A 24281-nucleotide genomic window follows, 5' to 3' on the forward strand; every position below is an offset into this window, starting at 1 on the left:
GCAGCGGCCCCGGGGGTGACCAGAAACAGTTAGCCCCTGCTGCCGGAGCAGAGGCTAGCTGTTGGACCCTGGGACCCCACAGAGCAGAGGCATCCAGAACTCCTGAGAGCAGCGGCCCCTGGGAGCTCCCCAGAGCGGCAGTGCCCTAAAATCAGCTAAGATTTAGTCAGGGGTATTTATAATAGAAGTCATGGACAAGTCAGAGTCCCTGAATTTTTGTTTATTGTACATGACTTACTAAAAACACCTGTGACTAAATCTTAGCCTTAGGGCTTGTCTTCACTACTGGGGAGATCAACCTGCTGCAATCGATGCAGCAGGTGTCGATTTAGCAGGTCTAGAGAAGACCTGCTAAATCGATGGCAGAGCACTCTCCAGTTGACTCCAGTACTCCAGCTCCCCGAGAAGAGTAAGATAAGTCGACCGGAGGATAGCATCTCCCGTCGACGCAGCGCAGTGAAGACACTGGGGTAAGTTGACCTAAGCTGTGTCGACTCCAGCTACGTTATTCACATAGCTGGAGTAGCGTAACTTAGGTCAACTTACCCCAGTAGTTAAGAAAAGCCCTCAGTTGTTATTTATCAGAACAAGTTATACATGTGCATGTATGTGTGTTTTTAAGCATCTGTGCCTGAGATGATGTACAGGGAGATATTATGGGTGGATAATATCAAACTTTAGGAATTGTTTCAAAATATGTCAATAAATGTGTACTCCAGAGGTTCTTGACCAAATAATTTTCTCTCCACAAGTACTAATCAGCTATCATGGGACTATTTTATTTGTGTATTAAGTTGACTACAAATTAAAATTGTCCAAAAAGTATCTTTTAGTTTAATTTTAAATTCCTTCAAATTTCACTGTTTTATGTGCTCTTAATGTAGGTTTTGAAATTAAAGTAAAAACTTACCCAGCCCTGCTACCAGAAAATTGTTGATGAGTGTAGACAATAGTTGGTTTTCCTCCTTCGGTTCAGCTTCCACTCTTAACAATGGTTCTTGTGGAGCTTTGATGAACAAGGTGTTCTCCTTTAACTCTCATCCTCATCCTGTCTCAATTGCTCCAAAGGTTGTGAAGCCACTTTAAAAGTATTTTTTGTAGAACTAGCTACATCAGTGGGTGAAGTGAGCTTTCAGTATAGCTATTTAAGTAACTTATATTTGAAAGTGATGTTGGCTGTCCACAGAATAAGGTAACACCTTAGGAAGAAGGGAACTACCAGAACAAGAAAGAAGCAGTTCAAAAGTCATTCCTTCCCGCAATAGACATACATGTCACTTTTAATGGAATTTCTTGGGTCACTAGGACTTTTTTCTCCCTCCTAGAAGCTGGAAGTTGTATAGCTGGCAGTGGCAGCCTGGGAGAGGGTAGGGAAAACAAGAAATACAAAGATTTATTATACATTTGGACATTAAATTAAAATGAATTTAAAACATTCTAAATTGACAAAACAGTTCAAAATGTTTTTTCCTATTTTTTCTTAAATATTTATGAAATGTTTTTCATAGTAGGTTATGTTCCATGAAATAGCAAACAATTTTTTTAAGACACATGGCAGAATTACAATTATTCATTGGGTTTTTTTGTTCAATGACTGTCAATGTGTAATTGATTTACTTAACCAAATAAAAAATTTGCATTCTTTTTGAACTAGAACAACCCAATTTAGCATTTTTTTTTTTTAATATCCACATCAGAGAAAGTCAGCCTCCCATTAGTTGGGGAAAAAACCCCACAAAACCTATGAAGATATCATGGTTTAACTCTCAAAAGTTCATTTAAACTATAGATTTATTTTACATATTCATTTTATGTTAGTTTGCTGCACATTTTCTGTAAAATTGTCCCGCATCAAAAGACTACCCAGTGAGACTGGTGTAAATTTTCTTACTTCACTAAAAGCGGGCCCTTCTCTCTTTTTCTTTTTAAATGCATGGCTTATAGGACATATAAACAAGGTCTGAAGATTTACACGCAGAACTTACTGAAGGTTGCTTTTAAAGCAGAAGTGCTGAATTCTCTTTCTTTCAGGAAAATTTGTCAATGAATCAGCTAGGTGTGTCAGTTTATTAAGCTCTCCAGCCTTATTATCTGTTCCACATTAAATAGCCATCCCAGAACTGGGAACATCAAAGGGAGTGTCTCTTCATTTTTCGGAAACAGCATCTCTTCAGGTATAGGGATGGCAAACAAAGAAGGTCTTTGGAATAGCTATAAGGATACTGGGAAGAATCTTTGTGTCCTATGTTTGGCCCTGGAGAGGTGCTTTACTACTGCGCGTGATTCTATCAGTTTTAAGCATTAGTGGCCATGGGTATGTGTGTACAGTTGTCATTACTGTCTTGTTTACTGTACCAGTAGCATTAAATTCTGGAATCTGTTATTTTCCAGCTGATAGGAATCTGACATTCTCGGACATGGAAATTAAATGCATGCCACTGTTCGATCCAAATTCACTTGTATTAACCTTAGGTCCCAGTGTGATGATATGGTGAGCCCATTATCATGGTTGATGATTCTGTCTTGAAGAATGACTTCTTCATGTGAATGTATAGGAAATAAGTGATATGACAGTCTCATGAAATTTCTCCACCTAGTCTAGTCCAAGCTTCAGTTGTTTAGAGTAGGCAGTGCTGCCGGAGTTGTCTGTCAGCAAACAGGGCGTGGAATCAGCAGTGCATGACTTCAGTGGGAGGTTCTAGTAGCATTTTAGTGGGCCAAGGAACATCTAGTCTCTATCACAGTTATTCATCTCATCAGCAATGTAAATATGCAAACAGAGTCTTTGAGCTTTTAAATTTATTCATTCAGAATAATGGCTTCTAAGTAGGGTAACCTTTTCAGCAGATCTAGTCAGTTGGTCTGTCTTCTTGTTTCTTTTAATACAAAATCCATTTGACAAGTCAGAAAGTAGAATAGAGAAAACAATGTGGAAACACTAGACACTTTCTGAAATTCATGGCACCAACATCCAAGGCACCACTCCCTGTAAATACAATTATACTCAGAATGGTGAAGCAAATTTTGGTTGCTTCAGTATGTGTCAGACCTTTGGTATATGAATCTTCTGACTCAGAAGACCATCCAATTCAACATTAGTGTTGAAGCATGAGGGGATTCTGTCAAGTTGTCTATATATTTGGTGTATGAAAGGGAAATGCCAAAGTCTGAGTCTTTCAGACTGTCATATCTAAGCTCCTAAGTTCAGAACAGCTGGTTAACATCAAAAGCATACTTCCAGATAATAGAAAATGTCAGATTCGTGCATCAGGAATCAAATTCAATTTTAGAATTCCATCAAGTTGGCCTTAAAAATGTCAGGCCTCTGGTTGTTAAAGGCTTGAGAGGATCAGTTGGAGGTTTTATAGAGAGATCCCCATCTGGTCTAATGGTTCTTTAGAATAGTGAATGATTAAAATAATTTCTTTATGTAAGTTTGTTTTCATCCTGTAGGTGGAGCTCGGGTACTACACATTTATAAATAGAGTAGTTTCATTTATTTTTCATGCTTTTTATTTACATGGCATACAGCATGCAGCCACAGTACAAAAATAAGCAAAGTAATACAGAGATGCATTGGTTACCTATAGGAACCGAGGATGTGGCCATGGGTAAAAATAGTTTTAAAGTCCCAAAATTGTAGGAATAGTCCACTCATGTATATGAAATTTCTAGAAGGAAATCTGAAGATCTTCATATGACTGATATATTAAATAGAATTTTTTCTCTATTCCAGCTCTGGTCATTAAAGATCTCATGATTTTTAAATGGGTAGAAGTGTTTAAGTTCCGTATCCTGAGCCAAATGCTTTAATTCACATTCTAAAATTTTGTAATTGCTGCATACTAAAAATTGCTATAATTGCTAAATAGGCGTTGCATGTTTGTTTCACCTGAAAGATGGCTGCATTTCTGTGGCAGCTGAAATGATTCCTCTGTATCATTTCCAAATTTCTTGATAAAATTGCATAGCATTTTGCGGTTCTATAGGCTGAAAGGTACTGCCACAATGTATATCATCAATTTTACTGTCAACTAAGAGCTTAACATCCTTAGTAAGGCAATATTATGCTGCACAGCATCTATGAAATAACTGTCGAGAGTGACTGGGCAGTGAAGGAATAGGAAAAAATGTTTGAGATTACTGAATAATGACATCTGAAAATCAAATGGAAGGTCTCATGTTTTTGGAATTAACCACATAGATCTGAAACTAGTGGTGGGATGGATGTTTCCTATTTCTGTTCTTAGTCATCTCCTGTAATCATTTTAGCTGCATGTTAAAAAAATTAAATGTCTATTTTCTTTTGCTTGGCTTATAATAGGGCCAGTATCTTTATGTCTAAAAGATGGTATTTTAATAGTAGACCTCTGTAGCCATCTCGTTGTTTCTTGTACTCTCCCATCTCTGTCTGTACCCATCCATTCTCTTGTCTTATACTTAGATTGTAAGCTCTTTCAGGCAGGAACCATGTTTTTGTTGTGTTTGTATAGCTCCTAGCACAATGGGGATCCTGGTCTATGACTAGGGCTCCTGGGTGCTAGGGTAATATTAATAGCACACAAGCCCTGCTCTAGGCTAGGCCTATTTCAGAATCTACAAGATAAGCTAGCTAAAAGCTTTGGTAGAATAAAGTAATATTTTTTTAAAAAGTGTATACATTTAAGACACCATAATACTTTCTAAGAATTTGGATAAATCTTAAAAACACACTGGGCATTCCAGAAAGATCTCTTAGATTCATAGATACTAAGGTCAGAAGGGACCATTATGATCATCTAGTCTGACCTCCTGCACAGCGCAGGCCACAAAATTTCACCCACCCACTCCTGCAAAAAACCTCTCACCTATGTCTGAGCTATTGAAGTCCTCAAATCGTGGTTTAAAGGCTTCAAGGAGCAGAGAATCCTCCAGCAAGTGACCCGGGCCCCATGCTACAGAGGAAGGTGAAAAACCTCCAGGGCCTCTTCCAATCTGCCCTGGAGGAAAATTCCTTTCCGACCCCAAATATGGTGATCAGCTAAACCCTGAGCATATGGCCAAGATTCACCAGCCAGATACTACAGAAAATTCTTTCCTGGGTAACTCAGATCCCACCCCATCTAATATCCCATCACAGGCCATTGGGCCTATTTACCATGAATATTTAATTACCAAAACCATGTTACCCCATCATACTATCTCCTCCATAAACTTAAAGCCAGATAGATCTTTTACCCCCACTGCTTCCCTTGGAAGGCTATTCCAAAACTTCACTCCCCTGATGGTTAGAAACCTTCATCTAATTTCAAGTCTAAACTTCCTGGTGGCCAGTTTATATCCATTTGTTCTTGTGTCCACATTGGTACTGAGCTTAAATAATCCCTCTCCGGTATTTATCCCTCTGATATATTTATAGAGAGCAATCATATCTCCCCTCAGCCTTCTTTTAGTTAGGCTAAACAAGCTAAGCTCCCTGAGTCTCCTTTCATAAGACAGGTTTTCCATTCCTCGGATCATCCTAGTAGCCCTTCTCTGTACCTGTACTTCTCTTGAAGCCCCCTTGTAGGACGATCCTTTAATACTGCAATGTAAGGTAGCCGAAGTGAATTTCATGGAGGATCTTTTTGAATTGAATTATTTTAAATCCTTTAATTAAAGACCCACTTTACTCTTCCTAAGGTTTCATCAATATCTATAAATACAACATTAGGTCATTTTTATTCCTAAAACACACTTATTCAGAAGTGATTCCCTGTTATAATTATATCTTGAGACCTTATCACTTAGTTTTTAATGTGGGCCATGTTAATTGTATATTCTATTTTTTAATCAAAATGTTGTGGGTTACCAAGTCAGATGCCTTAAAGAAATTTAAGTATATTACATATGATTGTCTCCTAAATAATACTGAATAGGAAAGTGACTGAGAAATTATTCTGAGCCAGAGGCTCTAATTACTGATTCAAAATGTAAAAGAAGTGATGCAACACTGATTCGTTTTTTTGGAAGTAACTTCAATTATACAAACTCAGTTCTAATTAATACACTTGTTCAGACATGTAAATGTGCATTTTCCTTAAACATATTGGAGAAAAATGTTAGGTGTAATACAGAAAACCTTAACTTCATACATTGAAATTGTGAATTCTTTAAAAAAATGCTGGTAAAATATACAGCTAATAGTGAAAGAACACAAAGAAAAATTTTTTGGTTGTGTATCATTAAAATGATTGTACATCTTCTCATAAACTGAATGTTCTGCATAATCATTCATCCTGTGCAATTTTGTATATCACACAGCAATAGAAATGGGAAAAGTTCCCAACAGTATATGAATGAATTTCACAAATTGTTATACAAACATAGGGAGTACAGTGAAATTAATGATTCCTAGATGTAGCTGGAATCTCTCTAACCTCTGATGTAGTCCTTGCAAACAGGTTTAAATAAAGACACATTTATTTAATCCTTTCCTCCTAAAAATGCAAAAACTTGTTATGGGTATACCCTCAAAGATTCAGAGGTTCTTGGTCCTACATATTTAAGATTTTTATCAATGACGTGGATAAAAACAAATTGAGGGAGTGGTAAGTAATGAAGAGAACAGGTCAATGATACAGAGGAACTTGGATCCATTGGTAAATGGGGGTGCAAGCAAACAAAAAGGGTTTTAATAGGGCTAAATGTAAACATATATATTTAGGAACAAAATGTAGGCCATACTTACAGGAAGGAGGACTCTACCCAGGGAAGCAATGATTCTGAAAATGATTTGGGGGTTCAGATGGATAAGCAGCTGAATATGAGTTCCCCATGTGATCCTGTGGGGCAGAATATCCTGAGGGTGCAACCCCCTGCTCAAAGCAGGACTGTGAGCATTCGGACTCACCCGGCGGTGCCTTCTGCTGGTCGTCCTTGGGAATTAGCTTGATTTCCAACCCAGAGCGCCCTCTGCAGGCCGGTGATCCGCCTTACCACTGGCCCCAGTCCCTCCCAAGACCCAGTGCCCTTGCCTTGGGTGCTGCCCCCTGGCAGTACCCCCACTCCCTGGGTCTCCCCCACCCCAGGGAACCCTCACCCAGTATCCCCACATCATCTCAGTCTTGGCTACTGCCAGTCACCATCTAGCCTCGCACCCTGGGACGGACTGCAGCGTATAAGCCAATGATCACAGGCAACAAGGGGTGTGGACTGGCTGCCTTTACCCACCCTTAGGCTTCCCCTCTGCAACCCTAATACCTATATGGGCCTGGGACCAGGCCCTGCAGCCTGGGGAGTTGCTGGCCTAGGGCTTCCCAGGTCCTGAGGCCTTTCCCCAGCCCTGCCTCACTCGAGGTCCCCCAGGTGAGTTTCCCCTGCAGCCAGGCCTCAGCCTCCACCTCCCTGTCCCTGTCTAACCAGAGAGACTCTGTCTGAGCTTCTGGCTCCCAGCCTTTTTAAGGGCCAGCTGGGCCCTGATTGGAGCCTGGCCCAGCTGCGGCTACTTCCCCAATCAGCCCAGCTTCTAGCCCCCAGCCCTCTCCAAGGGCTGGCTTTTCAGCCCTTCAGGGCAAGAACAGGTGACCACCTCGCTACAAGGACCAATCCCCAACTAAATCATCCCAGCCAGGGCTTTGTCAAGCCTGACCTTAAAAACCTCTAAGGAAGGAGATTCTACCATCTCCCTAGGTAACCCATTCCAGTGCTTCACCACCCTCCTAGTGAAAAAGTTTTTCTTAATATCCAACCTAAACCTCCCTCGCTGCAATGTGAGACCATTAGTCATCGTTCTGTCATCTGGTACCATTGAGTCTAGATCCATCCTCTTTGGAACCCTCTTTCAGGTAGTTGAATGCAGCTATCAAATCCCCCCTCATTCTTCTCTTCTGCAGACTAAATAATCCCAGTTCCCTCAGCCTCTCCTCCTAAGTCATGTGCTCCAGCCCCCTAATCATTTTTGTTGCCCTTCGCTGGACTCGTTCCAATTTTTCCACATCCTTCTTGTAGTGTGGGGCCCAAAACTGGACACAGTTCTCCCGATGAGGCCTCACCAATGCCGAATAGAGGGTGTCACGGACTCCCAGGTCGTGCCCACTCCTGGCCCAGTGCGGTCCGTGGGGGAAACTCCCTTTCAGTGAGACAGCCCTTCTTGGGGGTCTACTCTCTCTCGGGGGTTAAGCCCCTCCACCTCCTGGAGCTGCACCTTTCTGAGCCTTAGTACACCTGTTTCTCGCCGTGGGCTCCCTCAGGGAGTCCACTCGCTCTGGACCCCCAGGGCCTCCACTCCCAAAGGGAATAATGCAACCCTGTTATCTAGACCGGAGTGACACTCAGCCAGAGTAAAACAGGAGGGTTTATTGAGCGTTTGAACACAGCGTAGGAAACTCTCAGGACCGTCAGGCCTGGCCTCCCTCAGCACAGCACATCCAAGTCTCCCCTGTGTCCAGGTGGGCTCTGCCTGCTCTCTCTCTCCAGCCCAGAGCCCCCCTGCTTCCCAGCTGGGCATATGATATTACTGGTCCCAAGCCCCGCCTCTGTCCATTGTCTTCTCTCCAGGTAAACCGGGTTGCCTGGGCCTCCTCTCCCCTCTTCTGTCCTCAGGCCCCCTCTGGCTGGAACTGGCTGGTTAGATCACAGGGTCCTCTCTTCACAGCCCATTGTCCTCCCACTGGCCAGAACTGGCTGTGACTCCTGAGCTGGGCCTCCGGATCCCCAGGTTCCCAGTCGTTGGGGTCTCCATTCTCCAGGCCATTGGCTGGGGTCCCAAATTCCCTCGCCGGTCCTCTGTAACAACAAACTCTCTCTCCCATCACCTCATTAGACCAGTAACACCCAGGGAAACTGAGTCCCACCCCCTCTGCATGCAAACCATTGGAAAAAAACAAGAAAATTCCCCACTTAGTCACACAGGGGAATGACCACGTCCCTCGATCTGCTGGCAATGCTCCTACTTATACAGCCCAAAATGCCATTAGCCTTCTTGGCAACAAGGGCACACTGTTGACTCATATCCAGCTTATTGTCAACTGTAACCCCTAGGTCCTTTTCTGCAGAACTGCTGCCTAGCCGCTCGGTCCCTAGCCTGTAGCGGTGCATGGGATTCTTCCGTCCTAAGTGCAGGACTCTGCACTTGTGCTTGTTGAACCTCATCCGATTTCTTTTGGTCCAATCCTCTAATTTGTCTAGGTCCCTCTGTATCCTATCCGTACCTTCCAGCGCATCTACCACTCTTCCCAGTTTAATGTCATCTGCGAACTTTCTGAGGGTGCAATCTATGCCATCCTCCAAATCATTAATGAAGATATTGAACAAAACCAGCCCCAGAACCGACCCTTGGGGCAGTCCGCTTGATATCGGCTGCCAACTAGGCATGGAGCCATTGATCACTAGCCGTTGAGCCGGATGATCTAGCCAGCTTTCTATCCACCTTATAGTCCATTCATCCAGCCCATACTTCTTTAACTTGCTGGCAAGAATACTGTGGGAGACTGTATCAAAAGCTTTGCTAAAGTCAAGGAATAAGACGTCCACTGCTTTCCGCTCATCCACAGAGCCAGTTATTGTGTCGTAGAAGGCAATTAGGTTAGTCAGGCATGACTTGCTCTTGGTGAATCCATGCTGACTGTTCCTGATCACTTTCCTCTCCTCCAAGTGCTTCGACATGGATTCCTTGAGGACCTGCTCCATGATTTTTCCAGGGACTGAGGTGAGGCTGACTGACCTGTAGTTCCCTGGATCCTCCTTCTTCCCTTTTTTAAAGATGGGCACTACATTAGCCTTTTTCCAGTCATCCGGGACCTCCCCCGATGGCCATGAGTTTTGAAAGATAATGGCCAATGGCTCTGCAATCACATCCACCAACTTCTTTAGCGCATCTGATCCCATGGACTTGGGCTCGTCCAGCTTTTCTAAATAGTGCTGAACCACTTCTTTCTCCACAGAGGGCTGGTCACCTCCTCCCCATGCTGTGCTGCCCAGCGCAGCAGTCTGGGAGCTGACCCTGTTCGTGAAGACAGAGGCAAAAAAAGCGTTGAATACATTTGCTTTTTCCACATCCTCTGTCACTAGGTTGCCTCCCTCATTCAGTAAGGGGCCCACACTTTCCTTGACCACCTTCTTGTTGCTAACATACCTGAAGAAACCCTTCTTGTTACTCCTAACATCCCTTGCTAGCTGCAACTCCAAGTGTGATTTGGCTTATGGGGTGACTTATGCCACATTCTCAGGCAGGAAACAACACAAAATGCAAGTTGGAGATCTACTTGTATTCAGAGGAGGAATTCCACTTCTGCAGACTGGAGTGTGACACCATGGCTGATCTTTTGACATCCCTTTGCTACAGCAGCTCACAGACTCTTGGACAAGAGTGCCACTGGCCCTTTACCATGCATGGATGATCAGTGCCACCAGGGAGCTGAAAACTATGTCCATGTAGAGTGGAAGCATCAGGGGAAAAGAGTCTAATACACTAAGTAAATTTAGGAGTCTATTGCTGCACATGTCTCCTTATCCATTTGATTGTAGATTCTGGACCAGGCTTCACAGACTACTCTCTGGCTCATCCACAGTTTTCCCAGCTGGGCACCAGCTTGGCCTGGTTTCCTCGCTATACTGTGACTGTGGGGCAGCATTGCAGACAATAACTTATACAATGGAAGAATGTCCAACCTGTCATCTAGAAGGCATTTTACAATGCCTAGGCTAGCCTCCCTTGATATATAGGCTATTCTACTGTTACGGAACCGGAGCATAAAGCTCTGATGTCTATGCACAAGAGAAGAGCAAGTAAGACACTCCTGTTCCAGAATAAGAGCAAATGCCATTTGCAGACTGTGAGAGGAAGCATTTCTTTATCCAGGAGTTGAATGCGTGAAGAGTATGGCACACTAGCTACAGTCTAGTTCATCCCTATTTACCCAGTTCATTACCATCTAATATAGCAAAAATAAGAATTAAGCTCCTTGGGAGAAGTTGCTACTGCCAATGTAGTGTAGCTGTAGAAGAATGCTACATTGGAAGGGTTATTGTTGGACACTAAAGCAGCAAATCCTTATCAGTAATTTTTTTTTAAAAAAAGCTCTTTTAATCAAATTGCACATGTGCTTTAATAAGTGACAGTAGTTAAAGAATTAATGTAACATTGGAAATACATTTCTCTCTGTTCAATTTGATAAAATCTTCAGAGTCTAAACAGAGAAATGATAGAATTCTATATTTATCTCAGTAAGGATTGCCCTACATCAGTTTGTTTGCTCCTGCTGAGTTTGCAGATATTTTAGCTAACTCCTATCTGTTGGGTGCTTTGTCATATCTTATTAGTATTCTTTTTATATCCTATTTTACTGTTATGTTAAATCAGTAGTTATACTTTCAAAACAGTTATTAATAGAGTGAAAAAATCTCTCTCTTTATTGAATGATGCTTTGTGGGAAGAAAGTTTGATGTTAACTGAGCAACTGAGAACATTTTCCAGTCTGAAGAACAGTAAATCAGGCAAACCATATGTAGCTTCTATTCTGATGTAGCTTCTATTCTGTTTAGATTCTTATACAGTTTCAGCATCAAGGCACATTCTGGACATGTTTAGTCCTAGAACAAATAAAAACTATTAAATATGTTGGCTTTATTGTTAATTAAATATATAAACATTTGACTTAAAATTAAACAGATTTAAATTGATTGATTTTTATGTTTGTGAGCACACTGAAATTAATTAGCTACAGCTGTGTATAATGCAGGGCAATCCATGCAATTTTATCATTGGCCCTTTGTCCTCACCTCCAACTTTTGTCAAGTCCTTTCATGGGCAGAGATGACAAGAATGCCAGGTTTTGTGAAATTTACATCATCTGTATGATACTATTAAAACTACCAAATTCATGTCACACATAACCAGTAACAGATGGGAATATATGACTCCAGGAACATTGTATTACTATAAAAGATTAATGCATGAACTCAATGTGACACTTGCCCAGCACTGCCTGTCACATTCTATCTTGTATTTTAGAATATTTCAGTTCTTTTCTGTTCCACTCTTCGTTACTGCGGTGCCTGGAATTTTTCATTGCAACATTTTCTTATTTCTGCATACCTATATTAATATGTGACAACGTGGTACTTGCATTTCAGTGCTGTCAGTGAAAGTTTTGATTAAAACCAATTTAAAATGTTCGTGTTTGACACAAAATAAGAAGTGATATTCATCCCCTGTATGTGCTTCAAGAAGTGCACATTTGATTTATGGTGTGAATAACTGTTAAAGATGTATCTTATTGTGCTCCATTTATATGAATGTGTATTCTCTTAAATCCGAGATCCATGCATGCTCATACAACAGTAAGTGCACAATTTATTGACATTGTTCCTTTTTCCCCGCCTTGGGAAGAATGATTAAGTGCCAGTGACAACTTTTATATGCTACCCTTTTAACCAAACAAGTGTACAAAGGTATTTTAAACAGATTAGAAGTATGAGATTTTGTAATTACTGGTATATACACGGTTATAACTGTTTAGTCACTTACTGTAATAGAGAAAAGGCCAAGTGAGTTCAAAGATAAAAGTAACATAGTTTTCATCTTTCTGACTTCTCCATTCCTGAAGGATATATTCACAGTCCATTGAATCCATGGGAATCTGTCTTTTGACTTGAATGGGCATAGCACACAGCTGTAAACCAGGAGATAGTGGCGTTTCTATAGCAAAGAAGAAAAAAGATTAGAATTCCAGAAAATAATTTTTCAGTTGCTGGAAGTAATTGCTATAATAAACCAAAAATTTTACAGTTACGACATCATAAATTTGTGTTCTTGGTCTCTGAGTGTACTCTTCTCTGCATTGAAAATAGGACAGTAACCACAGGGCTTTATCATGCATTTTGTAGAGAGGAGCACACATTTTTATCTCAAAAAAATCACGCTTGGATTCTCCACAAAATTTCTGCCCTATTTCGTTTGCTGCTCCATGATTACTTTTCTTGTTAAGGTTTTATTTTTTATTTTTTCACATATTTTGCTTTATTGATAGGAGCATGCTGCACTGTGCAGCATGTAAACAAATGAGAAGGCAAAGCTATTTTTGAACATTGTATCTTCCTTGTGTAGCTCCACTAAAGTAATTATTTTGTAGAGAACATCTTGGAAATTTCCCTATATATTTAGTCAGTTTGAATTTGTAACAGAAGAGCTCTATGTCACGTATACTGTACTGTAAGTTTTTTATATTATGGAGTGTAAGCTATATATTCTCTCTAAGGGTGTGTCTACAAACCTCCCAGCTCGTGTCTACAGACTTGGGGTAGCAGTGCTTGTGCTAGAACTCTAAGAATAGCGGTGTAGATAGTGCTTTGAAGTTGTGACTTGGACTGGAGCTCATTGGTTTAAAATGTCGCAGTAAAAAATTCAGAACGTGAGCTCTAGCCCAAGCCACAACTTCAAAGCGCTTCCTACACAGCTATTATTAGCATGCTAGTGCAAGCACCACTAGCCCAAGTTTGTCAACCCGTGCTGGGACGCTTGCTGGCATGGGCAGAATAGGCATACATTAAGAGGCTACCTCTGCCTCAACCTTAGGCTGGGACACTGCAGTTGATAGACCACAGGGTGAAACTCATGTGAGCTGCAGACAGAATATTCTTGGTGGAAGGTTCTCTATGCTGAGATCAAGATGAGATCAAGTCTTATCACATTTAAGGTGCTTTGTGAGTAGGGTGACCAGATAGCAAGTGTGAAAAATCAGGATCGGGGGGGGATGGGGGGACAGGCCAATGGTGTCTATATAAGACAAAGCCCCGCATATCAGAACTGTCCCTATAAAATCAGGACATCTGGTCACCCTATTTGTAAGGCTACCTCTTTATGGGAAAAGACTGCATGATAACAAATTGACAGAATGGCCTAGAAACGCTCTTCTGGATAACAGAATGTAAAGATTTAAAAACAAGGAGTTCTTTTACTGTTTCGCATTGTACATCAACAGTATATAACAGTTATGGATGGTAAGTAAAGAAACAGCATATCCAATTGAAATTTAAAGGAGAATCTAAGCAGCAGTCTTTTGCACAAAAGATTAATATATTACAAAGATTCGTCCTACCTTTCTGCCCCAATGAAGATTACCATTATATTTCTGATAGGCCTCAGCCTCCCATGGTTTTTAGAACTAGCTAAGACTAAGTATACTTAAACCTCCTCTTTCAAGCATTTAGCCACTTATCCTTCAATTGTTAGTGTATTAGGATTCCTGTCATTTCTTTATCCCAGGATACAATGTAGATCCACCTCCCTCTTGGTTTGTAAAAGCCATTGGTGAGACAGTGGACTCTTTGGAGATTGTCAGTATCTCATAATTTTATGGTAGAGTGCCAGGTGTTCTGAAGGAGTCAGTAATGAAGGTTCCACTCATGAAATTAACACAAGATGCTGACAATTATATCAACTTCAAACTGGTATTAATTATCCCATTTTCGGGAAAGATTATTGAGAAGGAGGCAAAGCAGGTATGGTAATATTTATAGTCTTCATATTTCCTTTACCCACATCAATCTGGGTTTAGACCTCAAATTTATGAGATACAGAAAATGACCAATGCCATTTGTTTTATCTTCTAACTTTGGACAAAGACTGTGTCCACGATGATCCTATTAGATCTGTTTGTTGCCTTAGATACAGGTGATTGAGGTATGTTGACACACCTGCAGCCCTTAGCAGAAGCAGATGAAATTACTCCTTTTCATACAGAGGACCCAAAAGATTATTATGGTTTGTCCACCCCATGGATTCTCATTCAGGGTACAATATATTCTACCCTGTTTATGATACTAAGTATGTGTCTTTGGCCATGAGGAGAGTTAATAAGGAGATATGAGCTGTGATATCTGTAGTATGCAGATGGTACTCAGCTGTATGTTTCCTTTATGTTTGATTTTTGCCTGCAGTGGGAATGGATGACTCAACATCTATAGAAACTTGGATGCAAAGTAACTGATGGAGGCTCAGTCCAGTTAAGAGAGATAATATTTGCAAGTTCAGGGAAGCATCTGAAAAAAATGGCTAGATTATCATCAGGCTCACTAACGGATCGTGTGATGCCATTTACTGTAAACTGGTTTTGCAGCCTAGGACTCTTATGAGACACAAGGCTGCTATGGGATGTCCACGTAACACCCATGCGAGAGTGCATTTTTCCATCTGTACTTAGAACGCTACCTCTTGTTTCAAATGACAACTTTGCTACACCCAAATTTGTCCCCTAATTTTGTCACAAAATGCTGTACTCGGGGCTACGCTTTGAGAGCATTTGAAGATTGAAGCAAAACCAAAATGTGGTAACCTGCTTATTTTATGGATAGGTGTGTATTTGTACCATTATTATAGAACATAATACGTAGCTTTACATTGAGAGCACATAACATGAGTTCTCTGACTTACACTTCCCTCTTGTGTGCTTACCAGGTGGAATTCATGCTTGGTGGAACAAATTTTTAATGCCCTAAATATTTTAAGTTTGCGTTACCTAAGATAACACATCTGTTGTTGTGCTACATTATCACAGTTGTGGTCAGCAGATGTGCCTGAGTTGGAGCTACTTGATGTAAAAGAGTAGAGCTGCTGGTATGACATTCTCTATGAGGGCCACTAGAGTCTGCAGTGTGCTTGTCTGTGCTGATGCATCGCAGGCTGGATTTCTTAATCCTCTGAATCTTCTGGACACATTGGAAATTAATTAATTTTTCTGTGGCATTTGGGAAGAGGATGGAATGAGAATTGAATGGGATTATTCATTGGCTTCGTATGATTAAGTTTTGGGCTGGGTCAGATGGTGGTAGTATAGGCAAGGGGGTTGTGGATTTAAGTAAGATAATGTGATTTTTGTGAAGTCTTAAGTTTTGTAGGAAGCCTTGGAGCTTGGTATGGGAATTCTTATTTGTGTTCCATTAGTCTAAATTAGTATATACTGTACACATATGCAGTTACGTGACTACGCACTGTAGTAGGAAGAGAGCCTGAGACATAAACCCTTGGATGAGAAGCCTGCTATGATGCTTGGGCTAAAGTAGTAGTCAAAGCTTTACTGATATAAAGGAAAGACAAGCTGTGAGCAAGATGCAGGACCTGTTCACAGAATCTGGCAAGAACAGGGCTGATATTGGAGAAATACACATTCCTAAGCAGTGCTAGGCACCAAGTACTCACACAAACCCATCCTGATATCAAGTGGTACCAGAACTTCCCAATATCAAGGATGATACAAAAACATTCCCCAAGGATAATAGGAACACACTGACACACACATATATATATACACACACACACCCTCGCCCCCGCTAAAAGATAAGGTCAGGATGACAGTACGTAATAGAGATGTTTTAATCCAACCAACATGTACAAGGTGCTGGGTAATAACTAGCCATGTCAGAGGGGTAGTACGTAACCTGTTTGTATCTGGGTACAAAAATGTATCTCAGAGGGAATGTTTTTGTCTAACGTAAGGAGGAATGGAAAGTCCTGCCATTCACTGAGCTGGACCATTGTTACGGGCATACATGTAGTAGGGGTCCGGTAGAGTCTGCAGGATACTAGTACCATGCTTTGTCAACAATAAACTTGTCCTGGTGCCTTCGTACCTTGATGGATCTTGTGGTCATTGGGTGGTTTGCTTGAGGTCTGCTGTGCCGGCTGTCTGTGCAGAGCTGGGGCAGCACACAGGGAGAACACAAAGAGAGCACACACACACAGTTGAACGTCTAACTACAAGCATGTGCTGATAGGAATTACTGATATCATTAACATCTCTTTGCTTTTATTTTTTTTAAAAAACCCTCAAATCCTACAAAATGTGTGCATAGCTAGTCTATGTAACCACATAATCCTATAACTGTTACCCTCATCCTCCACACTCATCCTCATTGGTTTTTATATCCACTTTTTGTTTAATTTAGATTTAAGATCTTCAGGCAGGAATAGTTGCTTAAGTATTTTTACAGTGCCTAGCCTGATCCTAACTGGAGAATCCCATCTCGGTGCCACGGTAATATAAAAATGTAAAACAACAAATAGGTTCACTTTGGGGATAAAAGAAGGCGAAAGTGATTCCAGCCTCTACGGCATCATGGAATTAAAGACTGTTTCATAATACATATGCACAAGGGGGCTGAATAAAGGTTGCACAGGTAACCTTATTTTTGCCAGTTCTTAATTTGTGAGTGCTTGACTTTGCAACCTTGCTAATGTTCTTTTTAATGTAGTTTTTTGTATGTAATTTCCTAGGTTTTTGTAAAGCGTGTTGACACTCGCATAGCTCACCAGCAGGGTCAGAACTTTAGAACCATTGCACAGACCTCTGCAACCACAGCTAATGGAGTAGCTGATAACAATGGTAGGTTGTCATCCTCTGTGTGGACAGGTACTAGACACACACTTTGGCAATGAGTTTCACAGATATTTGCTGACATCAGGATAATGGTGAGACTCAGGAATCTTGGGTTCCATTCCAGACTCTGGAGAGAAATGTGCTCTAGTGGACTCAGACTTTTCTGCTTGTTTCCCTCAAGCTTGACCCCTTCCACCTGTCCCTGTTCCAGTGCTGTGTCTTCAACACTCTGGCTTTTTGTCCCAGTCCTAGTCTTCCTATCTGGGCTTGATGCCCGATACCCAACTCCCTCCCCACACCTGTCCTAATCTCCATATCCAGACAGTCCCAGGTCCCCCTTCCAATCCGTCTTTCTCTTCCTCCCCTCCATCCCTCTGTTTCCCATTCTTCATCTGCTGCTCCCAGCTCCTCATCCAATATCAGTCTCCTGCCTCTGGCTTCTTATCCTTCCTAGTCTCCTACCTCTCTGGCTTCTTGTCTCAATCTCTTTGCCTAGCCTGTCCCACTTCTCCCCTACAACCCAGCTCCTTCTCAGATCTGTCTCCCCTCCCCTCATCCTCTCCCATTGGTTCCTAATCCCAGCCTGTCCCAGTCTCCTTGTCTAGCCAGTCCTAGTCTCTCCCCATCTTCTTCTCCGATCTCAGTGATTTCTCCCACCACCAGCCACTTTGCTCCCTGCCCATCCCCCTCTCTGCTCCCAGTCTTCTTGCTCAGCCAGTCCCAGTTTCTCTCCCCACTCCAGTTCTGCCAGACTCCTTGTCCCAATATAGTCCTTTCCCTCTGGTCTGGCTTTTGTCCCATCTTCATTCAAATCGCTTCATGCTGCCTGGGTGCTTGCAGCCTGGAGCGGCCATTACAGTAAAAATGTGGTTTCGCCCCTCTAACCCTGAGTTGGAGCATGCTTAATTATTCTGTGAGGATGATGCATGCACAGTCCTATCCACACATAGTAGTTGTAATGGCCTGGAACATGTTCAGTTACTTTGTGGGAATGGTTCATGTGCAGCCTGGTCAGAACTGTGAGAGTCTCGAGCGCAATGAGTGAGGAAGAAATCTTTAAAGATCTTAGCTAAGCTTTAGCAAGCTAGACCATATACCGACTGCTATTTTTCTGTGTCTTATAATTTGGCCATATTTGGGTGGATTTTTATGGGGACAGCAAAAGGCACATCACTGACACACAGGCCACCCTATCCAAAGCTTAGAAGTCCTACAGCTGTTCAAAGAAAAGCTTGCCAGAATTTTTTAACCTGGGGAAAACCACCTATTTTTCCCAACTCTCACATTTCTGGAAATGATTGAATTGTTTTGGCTGAAATTTTCCAAAAACTTTAGCCTGAAGCAGACATCCAACATGGGAAATTTCAGCTCAAATGGTTAAAGTTTGGTAACATATTATAAGCAACTGAAAACAGGGGCTTGTAATGGGAAGTGTTGGGCAACCTTACTAATTAGGCGGTGCTACCAGTCCCATCTACAATAAATAAATTATGTGCACTACTGATCAAATTCTCAGACCAACCTTAACAGTTCTCTCCCTTTGCTACCAGAAATCTTCAGATAAAATTATTTCAATCACAATTTTGCACCCACAATTACTTACTGTCACTTGAAGATGTATTTGATGTATTGTATTTTCATATTCGTGTGCATGTGTTATACTGTAAATGATTCATCATATGGTAGATGTGAGTTCAACATAATTTTAACCAATATTTTTCATTTATAAATCATGTGTCAACCCCAGGTATATAAAACCAGTTAAATTATTGGCCCAGGCTTGCAAGCACTTATATAAATAATTTCACTGAGTTAGTGGAACTGCTTATGTGAATAAAAATTTGTAGAAACGGGCACCAAATCCTTCCAGTACTGTTGAAATCTGCCACTTCTGACTTGGAATTTGACCGTCAATCAGTATGATGTAAAACAAAGGAGAGGAGGGAACATTTTGGCCAGTGACATAAAGGGCAACAACCTTATTCTCATAAAATAGTCTCAAGATGTTTTTAACTTCCATCATAAACAGGACTATGCTTTTCAAATCTCATCCAAAAGACCCCTTCAGAGTAAACTCAGATACTGAAACTGAGCTCTATTTAGAAGAATGAAGGACTGTCAAACCTGATTAGATTAGAACCTCAATTGGCATTCCGAACATTATGCTATTTTTTTTATTTTAACAAATGTTTAGCCATCTAATCAGAGTTCTGCTACCTTATGTCTTTTCAATCTTCCCCTTTTATGTATCATCTAAATGAAATCCTCATATTGACACTAAAGGCATTTTTTGTTGTTAGACTTTATTTGATTTAGTTTAGAAAAAGAACACCTGTTTTTCAGTGTGTAGTGAATTCAAGGTCACTAACTGCAGGCTAAGTAAAGTTCATTACAGGAAGCTGTGATGTTTGATTTAGCTACATGTTTCAAAATTCCTCCACTTCTCCTTTAAAAACTCTTGGTTCAGTTACTTATTAATCATATAAAAATGGTTCTCTTTCAAACCATTTTGGAACCGGGGAGGAAGATTCTTCTGTTTCCTGGGGTCAAAATCACTTCTTAAGCAACATATAAGTTTGAGTTGTTGAGCCTATTCCTTTTTTAATTTTAATTTGCATCTTTAATATTTTGTTTGAGAAATCGAATACTACAGAATTATGTAACTAAAACATAGGAAAAAAAGATTGCTTCTGAACAGATATTAGATATACTTGATTTATTTTTTTTAATAAGAACATCTACTTAGTTTAAGGGTTGCATGATTGATTCATTTCGTCAAGATACTGTAGACTTTCTGTATTCTTTACCTTATTAAAATTCATTTTAAAAATCCCAGACATATTCTCTTTGTAGAGTTAATGATTGGCAGTGACTTAAAAGCAGACGATAGTATATTAAACACAAGCACAGATTGTTTAGGCACAAAAACTGTATCCCGGCACTGAGATTTTTCTTGGCTCAGCATCAAAGCATGTTAATAGGTATAGTGTTAGCCTGGGACAAAGACTGGACTGTTACTGTGGTATATTTCATCCTGCTGTTACTTGGCAAGAGTCAGTGTATTTTTAGGCGAAATTTGTGTATGCACTTGTCTAGTCACCTGGAAAAAGGATGCTTAGGTGACCCGTGAAAATGCAGTTAGTGTGATGGAAGGTGAGAATGTGTAATCCTTATTATATAGTGGATTGTTAGCACTGTATTGAGGGCAAGATATCATTTCAAAGTACTACAGTGCTCTCAGTTGTTTAGCTGCACATGTGATTTTTGTAATGTAGTGGGAAGGATTTAGCAGTGGTATAGTAATGCACTTTGTAATTGCAAAATGTTTATGCTCCATTTCCTTCATTTCTTTCAATTGAGTTGAGTAGCATGGGAAGAAAGACATTTTGAAGCTGTATATTTCTACCATAGAGTTCATTTTCTGTAAGTATGAACAGTATATCTTAAAGCAGAGTTATGGTCAGAGATGACTATCTAATGTAAAAAAAGTATACTTCCTTTACTCAACAGATTTGATGCCTGTGTCTAGACAGTCATGTCACAGCTTAATCTACTATATTTTTATTTTACACTCCTTAGCGCACTGAAGAGCTAACATAGCTATATAAGCGTTATTGGGATTCTATTCTATCTCACTTTGTCACTGCACAAGTTTAAACTAAGAGGTGATTACTAAATTTCAGTTGTAGAATATTTATTACTGGTAACGATGCATGGTTAAAAAGGGCACAGCTTAATTTGTGGTTGAAAGGTTAAGTTAGGTTAAGTTTGTAGTGCTGGCAGTTAGAAAAAAATGTTTTACTTTGTTAACTGAGCAGATTTGTTTTGGAAGTCATTCCAATAATAAACTTGGATTTCCCCTCTGCCATTTTTTTCAGATATTTTTCAGAGTATACTGTTACTGCGTTTAAAAATTTGTATGGTACAGTGACATACTATGTATGTGGTAGTGTTGTCAAAATGATAAATTGCTGAGCCACATCATAAATTATATTTATCATTCGTGTTTGACTCTGTTCATTGAATTCTCTTCCCTGGGACTATTTCTAATATTCCTAAATTTTTATTCTAATCTAAGGTAATTCTAAATCATCTATTGCCTTAGTATATAGTGCTGAAAAAATAATCAAAAATATTTTCCTCTTTCCAGTTCTTCTGGTTAGCATGTTGTGCGGTAAGTTTGTCTGTACAGAGGTTTTTGCACAGTCCTTCTAATCTAGTATCCTGTCTCTGACAGTGGTCTTCATCAGATGTTTCAGAAGGTGTAAGAACTGTCAGAGGAGGCAAATATGGGATTGTCTGGCCCACACATAGACCTCATCCTGATTGCTAGTAGATGGTGGCTTAGGCCTGGAGCATGAGTCTTATATCCCTTTTACAAAACTTTAGTTATCATGAATTATGATAATTCTGGATATTCTTGATATCCATATCCATATTCAGTCCCTTTTAAAAATCTCAAATCTTTCTGTTTAATTGAATTTCCCTTTTTTCTTGTGTTGAGACGTGAACAGAAGCTTCCAATTTACCTTCTTTTTACCATTCATTATTTTATGCACACTCCTGTTATAAACTAAACCATCATATTATTTTCAATCTATCTTCATATGAGTTTTTTCCAGCCACTTGTTCATTCTTGTTGTCCCCTGAACCACCTCTACTTCTGCAATATTCTTTTTGAGATGGGGTGACCAGTACTGCACAAGAGTATTCCAGGTGCAGCTGCACCATGGATTTATATAAAGGCTCTATTATCTTCTCCATGTTATTCCCCGTCTTGTTCCTTATGCAATTTAAGATGTTTGCTTTTTAGATTGCAGCTGCACATTGATCAGAGATCTTTGTTAAGTTGTCTACAATAACATCCACACTTTTTTCAGTTTGAGGGGATGAGTATGGTTAACAGGTGTTGTTTTTGGGGAAAGGCTTAATCAAAACGAATACACTAGTTGCCATTTTTAAAAAGACAGTTCCCCCTCCACTCCTTTCTGTTTAATTATGAAATCTCTAATCCCCTGCAAAAAAAAAAAAATTTACAGATGCAGGACAAACAATATTCAGTCCTGAATTAGTATTGGATTAAGATGCTCAGATATCACCATGATGTGTATGGTATAAACGCCTACATAGAAAAAGGTGGAAAGTCAATTAACCTGTGATCCATCAAGGACTAGCAATTGAAGTTTTATACACATGGGAGATACCCAATTTACCAATGGGATGCAAGACACTTGTTTCTAGGTCTCAGAATTTCAGACTTTTAAAGTTATGACATTTTAATGTATTGTAAGCTATATTAGGTCATTTTAGACCCAATTATTTTTTCTGTTCCTGAGAGGTCTGTACAGTTAGATTCAGATTCCAATGGAATTTGAGACTATGAGTCATCAATGTGATGTGGCTGTGAAAAAGGCAAATAAAATCCTAGGATATATCAACAAGGTATTTCCAGTGGAGTAAAGGAAGTCTTAATACCATTGTACAAGACACTGGCAAGACCTCATCTAGAGGACTGTGTACAATTCTGGTCCCCTGTGTTCAAGAGAGATTAATTCCTACTGGAACAGATGCAGAGAAGAGCTACTAAGATGATCGGGGGAATGGAGAGCCTATCTTATGAGAAGAAACTAAATGAGCTTGGCTTGTTTAGCTTAGCAAAATAAAGGCTTAGGGGGAGTATGACTGCTCTCTATAAATACATCAGGAGAGTAAATATCAGGCTTGAATAAAGACTGGGAGTGGATGTGTCATTACACAAAGTAAAACTATTTCCCCTTGTTTATTTCCCCTCCTACTGTTCTTGTAAAGTGCTGGAAATGGCCCACCTTGATTATCACGACAAAAGGTTTCCCCCTTCCCGCGTCTTCCCTCCTCCCGGTAATAGCTCACCTTTCCTGATCACTCTTGTTACAGTCTGTATGGTAACACCCATTGTTTCATGTTCTCTGTGTATATAAAATCTCCCCACTATATTTTCCACTGTATGCATCCGATGAAGTGAGCTGTAGCTCACGAAAGCTTCTCTCTAATAAATTAGTTAGTCTCTAAGGTGCCACAAGTACTCCTTTTCTTTTTATCAGGGAGGCAGAAGAGCTATTTAAGCTAAAGGATGACGTTGGCACAAGAACAAATGGGTATAAACTGGCCATGAATAAATTTAGGCTGCAAACTAGAAGGTTTCTAACCATCAGATCAGTGAGGTTCAGCATTCAAATAGGAGTAATGAGGGCAAGAGACCTAACCAGTTTTAAGATGAAGCTTGGTAAATTTATGAACAGGATTATATGACGAGGTGGGACTGGGCTTGATGACCCAAGAGGTCCCTTCCATACCTATGTTCTTATGAGCTGGTTTTATAAGTGCAGGGGATACAAAAAGTGGTCACAAAAGAACTCAAAATACGATTGTTGGCGTATATACGTTAAATATGTGGTGCACACAACACATGGACTGATATAAAATGTTTTTTTGGCACTCACTTGTTACTCCATTGTTCATAAAGGATAAAATATTTAGTAGACGTTTCTCAACTTAAGTTGAAATTCCTCTTGTTTTCTCGCAAAACTTAATTTCCATTTTTGATAATGATGTTTGGTAGAACTCAGTTTTGGCCATTTGAATTGTAGAAGTAAGAAAATATTGTGGTTTTCACAAATCTGAGAAGATCTTCCAAAGATCTGAGAACATCTTTGGAGCTTTAACTATAACTTAAAAACTTCATAAACAAGTTATCCTTAATACTTGCTAAGAATTTGATCTTCAGTGATATATGCCTTAGAGGTATTTGAAGCTGTTTGGTTAAGATGTTACAGAGCTGTGTTTCTTAATGTATGGATGCATGAGACTCGAGGTACATGTGATAGCTATTGATATTAACATGCCTGTACTTCCATGTTTTGGAGATAACCATCTGCAATGAAAGGCTGAGTGGGAGGGATGGGCAGCTTC

At 40.2% G+C, this 24281-nt stretch overlaps 1 protein-coding gene across 6 annotated transcripts in view; it reads left to right on the top strand.

Annotated features, from left to right (window-relative positions):
* CWC27 (CWC27 spliceosome associated cyclophilin) overlaps nucleotides 1-24281 on the top strand; it is a 209690-nt gene that overhangs the window by 45282 nt on the left and 140127 nt on the right. The window contains exon 11 of one of the 6 annotated variants that reach the window (XM_043546331.1): nucleotides 2032-3993. The exons of the other annotated variants lie outside the window; for them this stretch is intronic. Coding sequence (XP_043402266.1) covers nucleotides 2032-2047 — 16 coding nt within the window. The 3' untranslated portion in view covers nucleotides 2048-3993. Of the gene's footprint in view, nucleotides 1-2031; nucleotides 3994-24281 lie in introns of those variants that run through there. 6 annotated transcript variants of the gene reach the window in all.

The sequence above is a fragment of the Chelonia mydas genome, chromosome 5 (assembly GCF_015237465.2).
Source record: "Chelonia mydas isolate rCheMyd1 chromosome 5, rCheMyd1.pri.v2, whole genome shotgun sequence".
Lineage (NCBI taxonomy): Eukaryota > Metazoa > Chordata > Testudines > Cheloniidae > Chelonia > Chelonia mydas.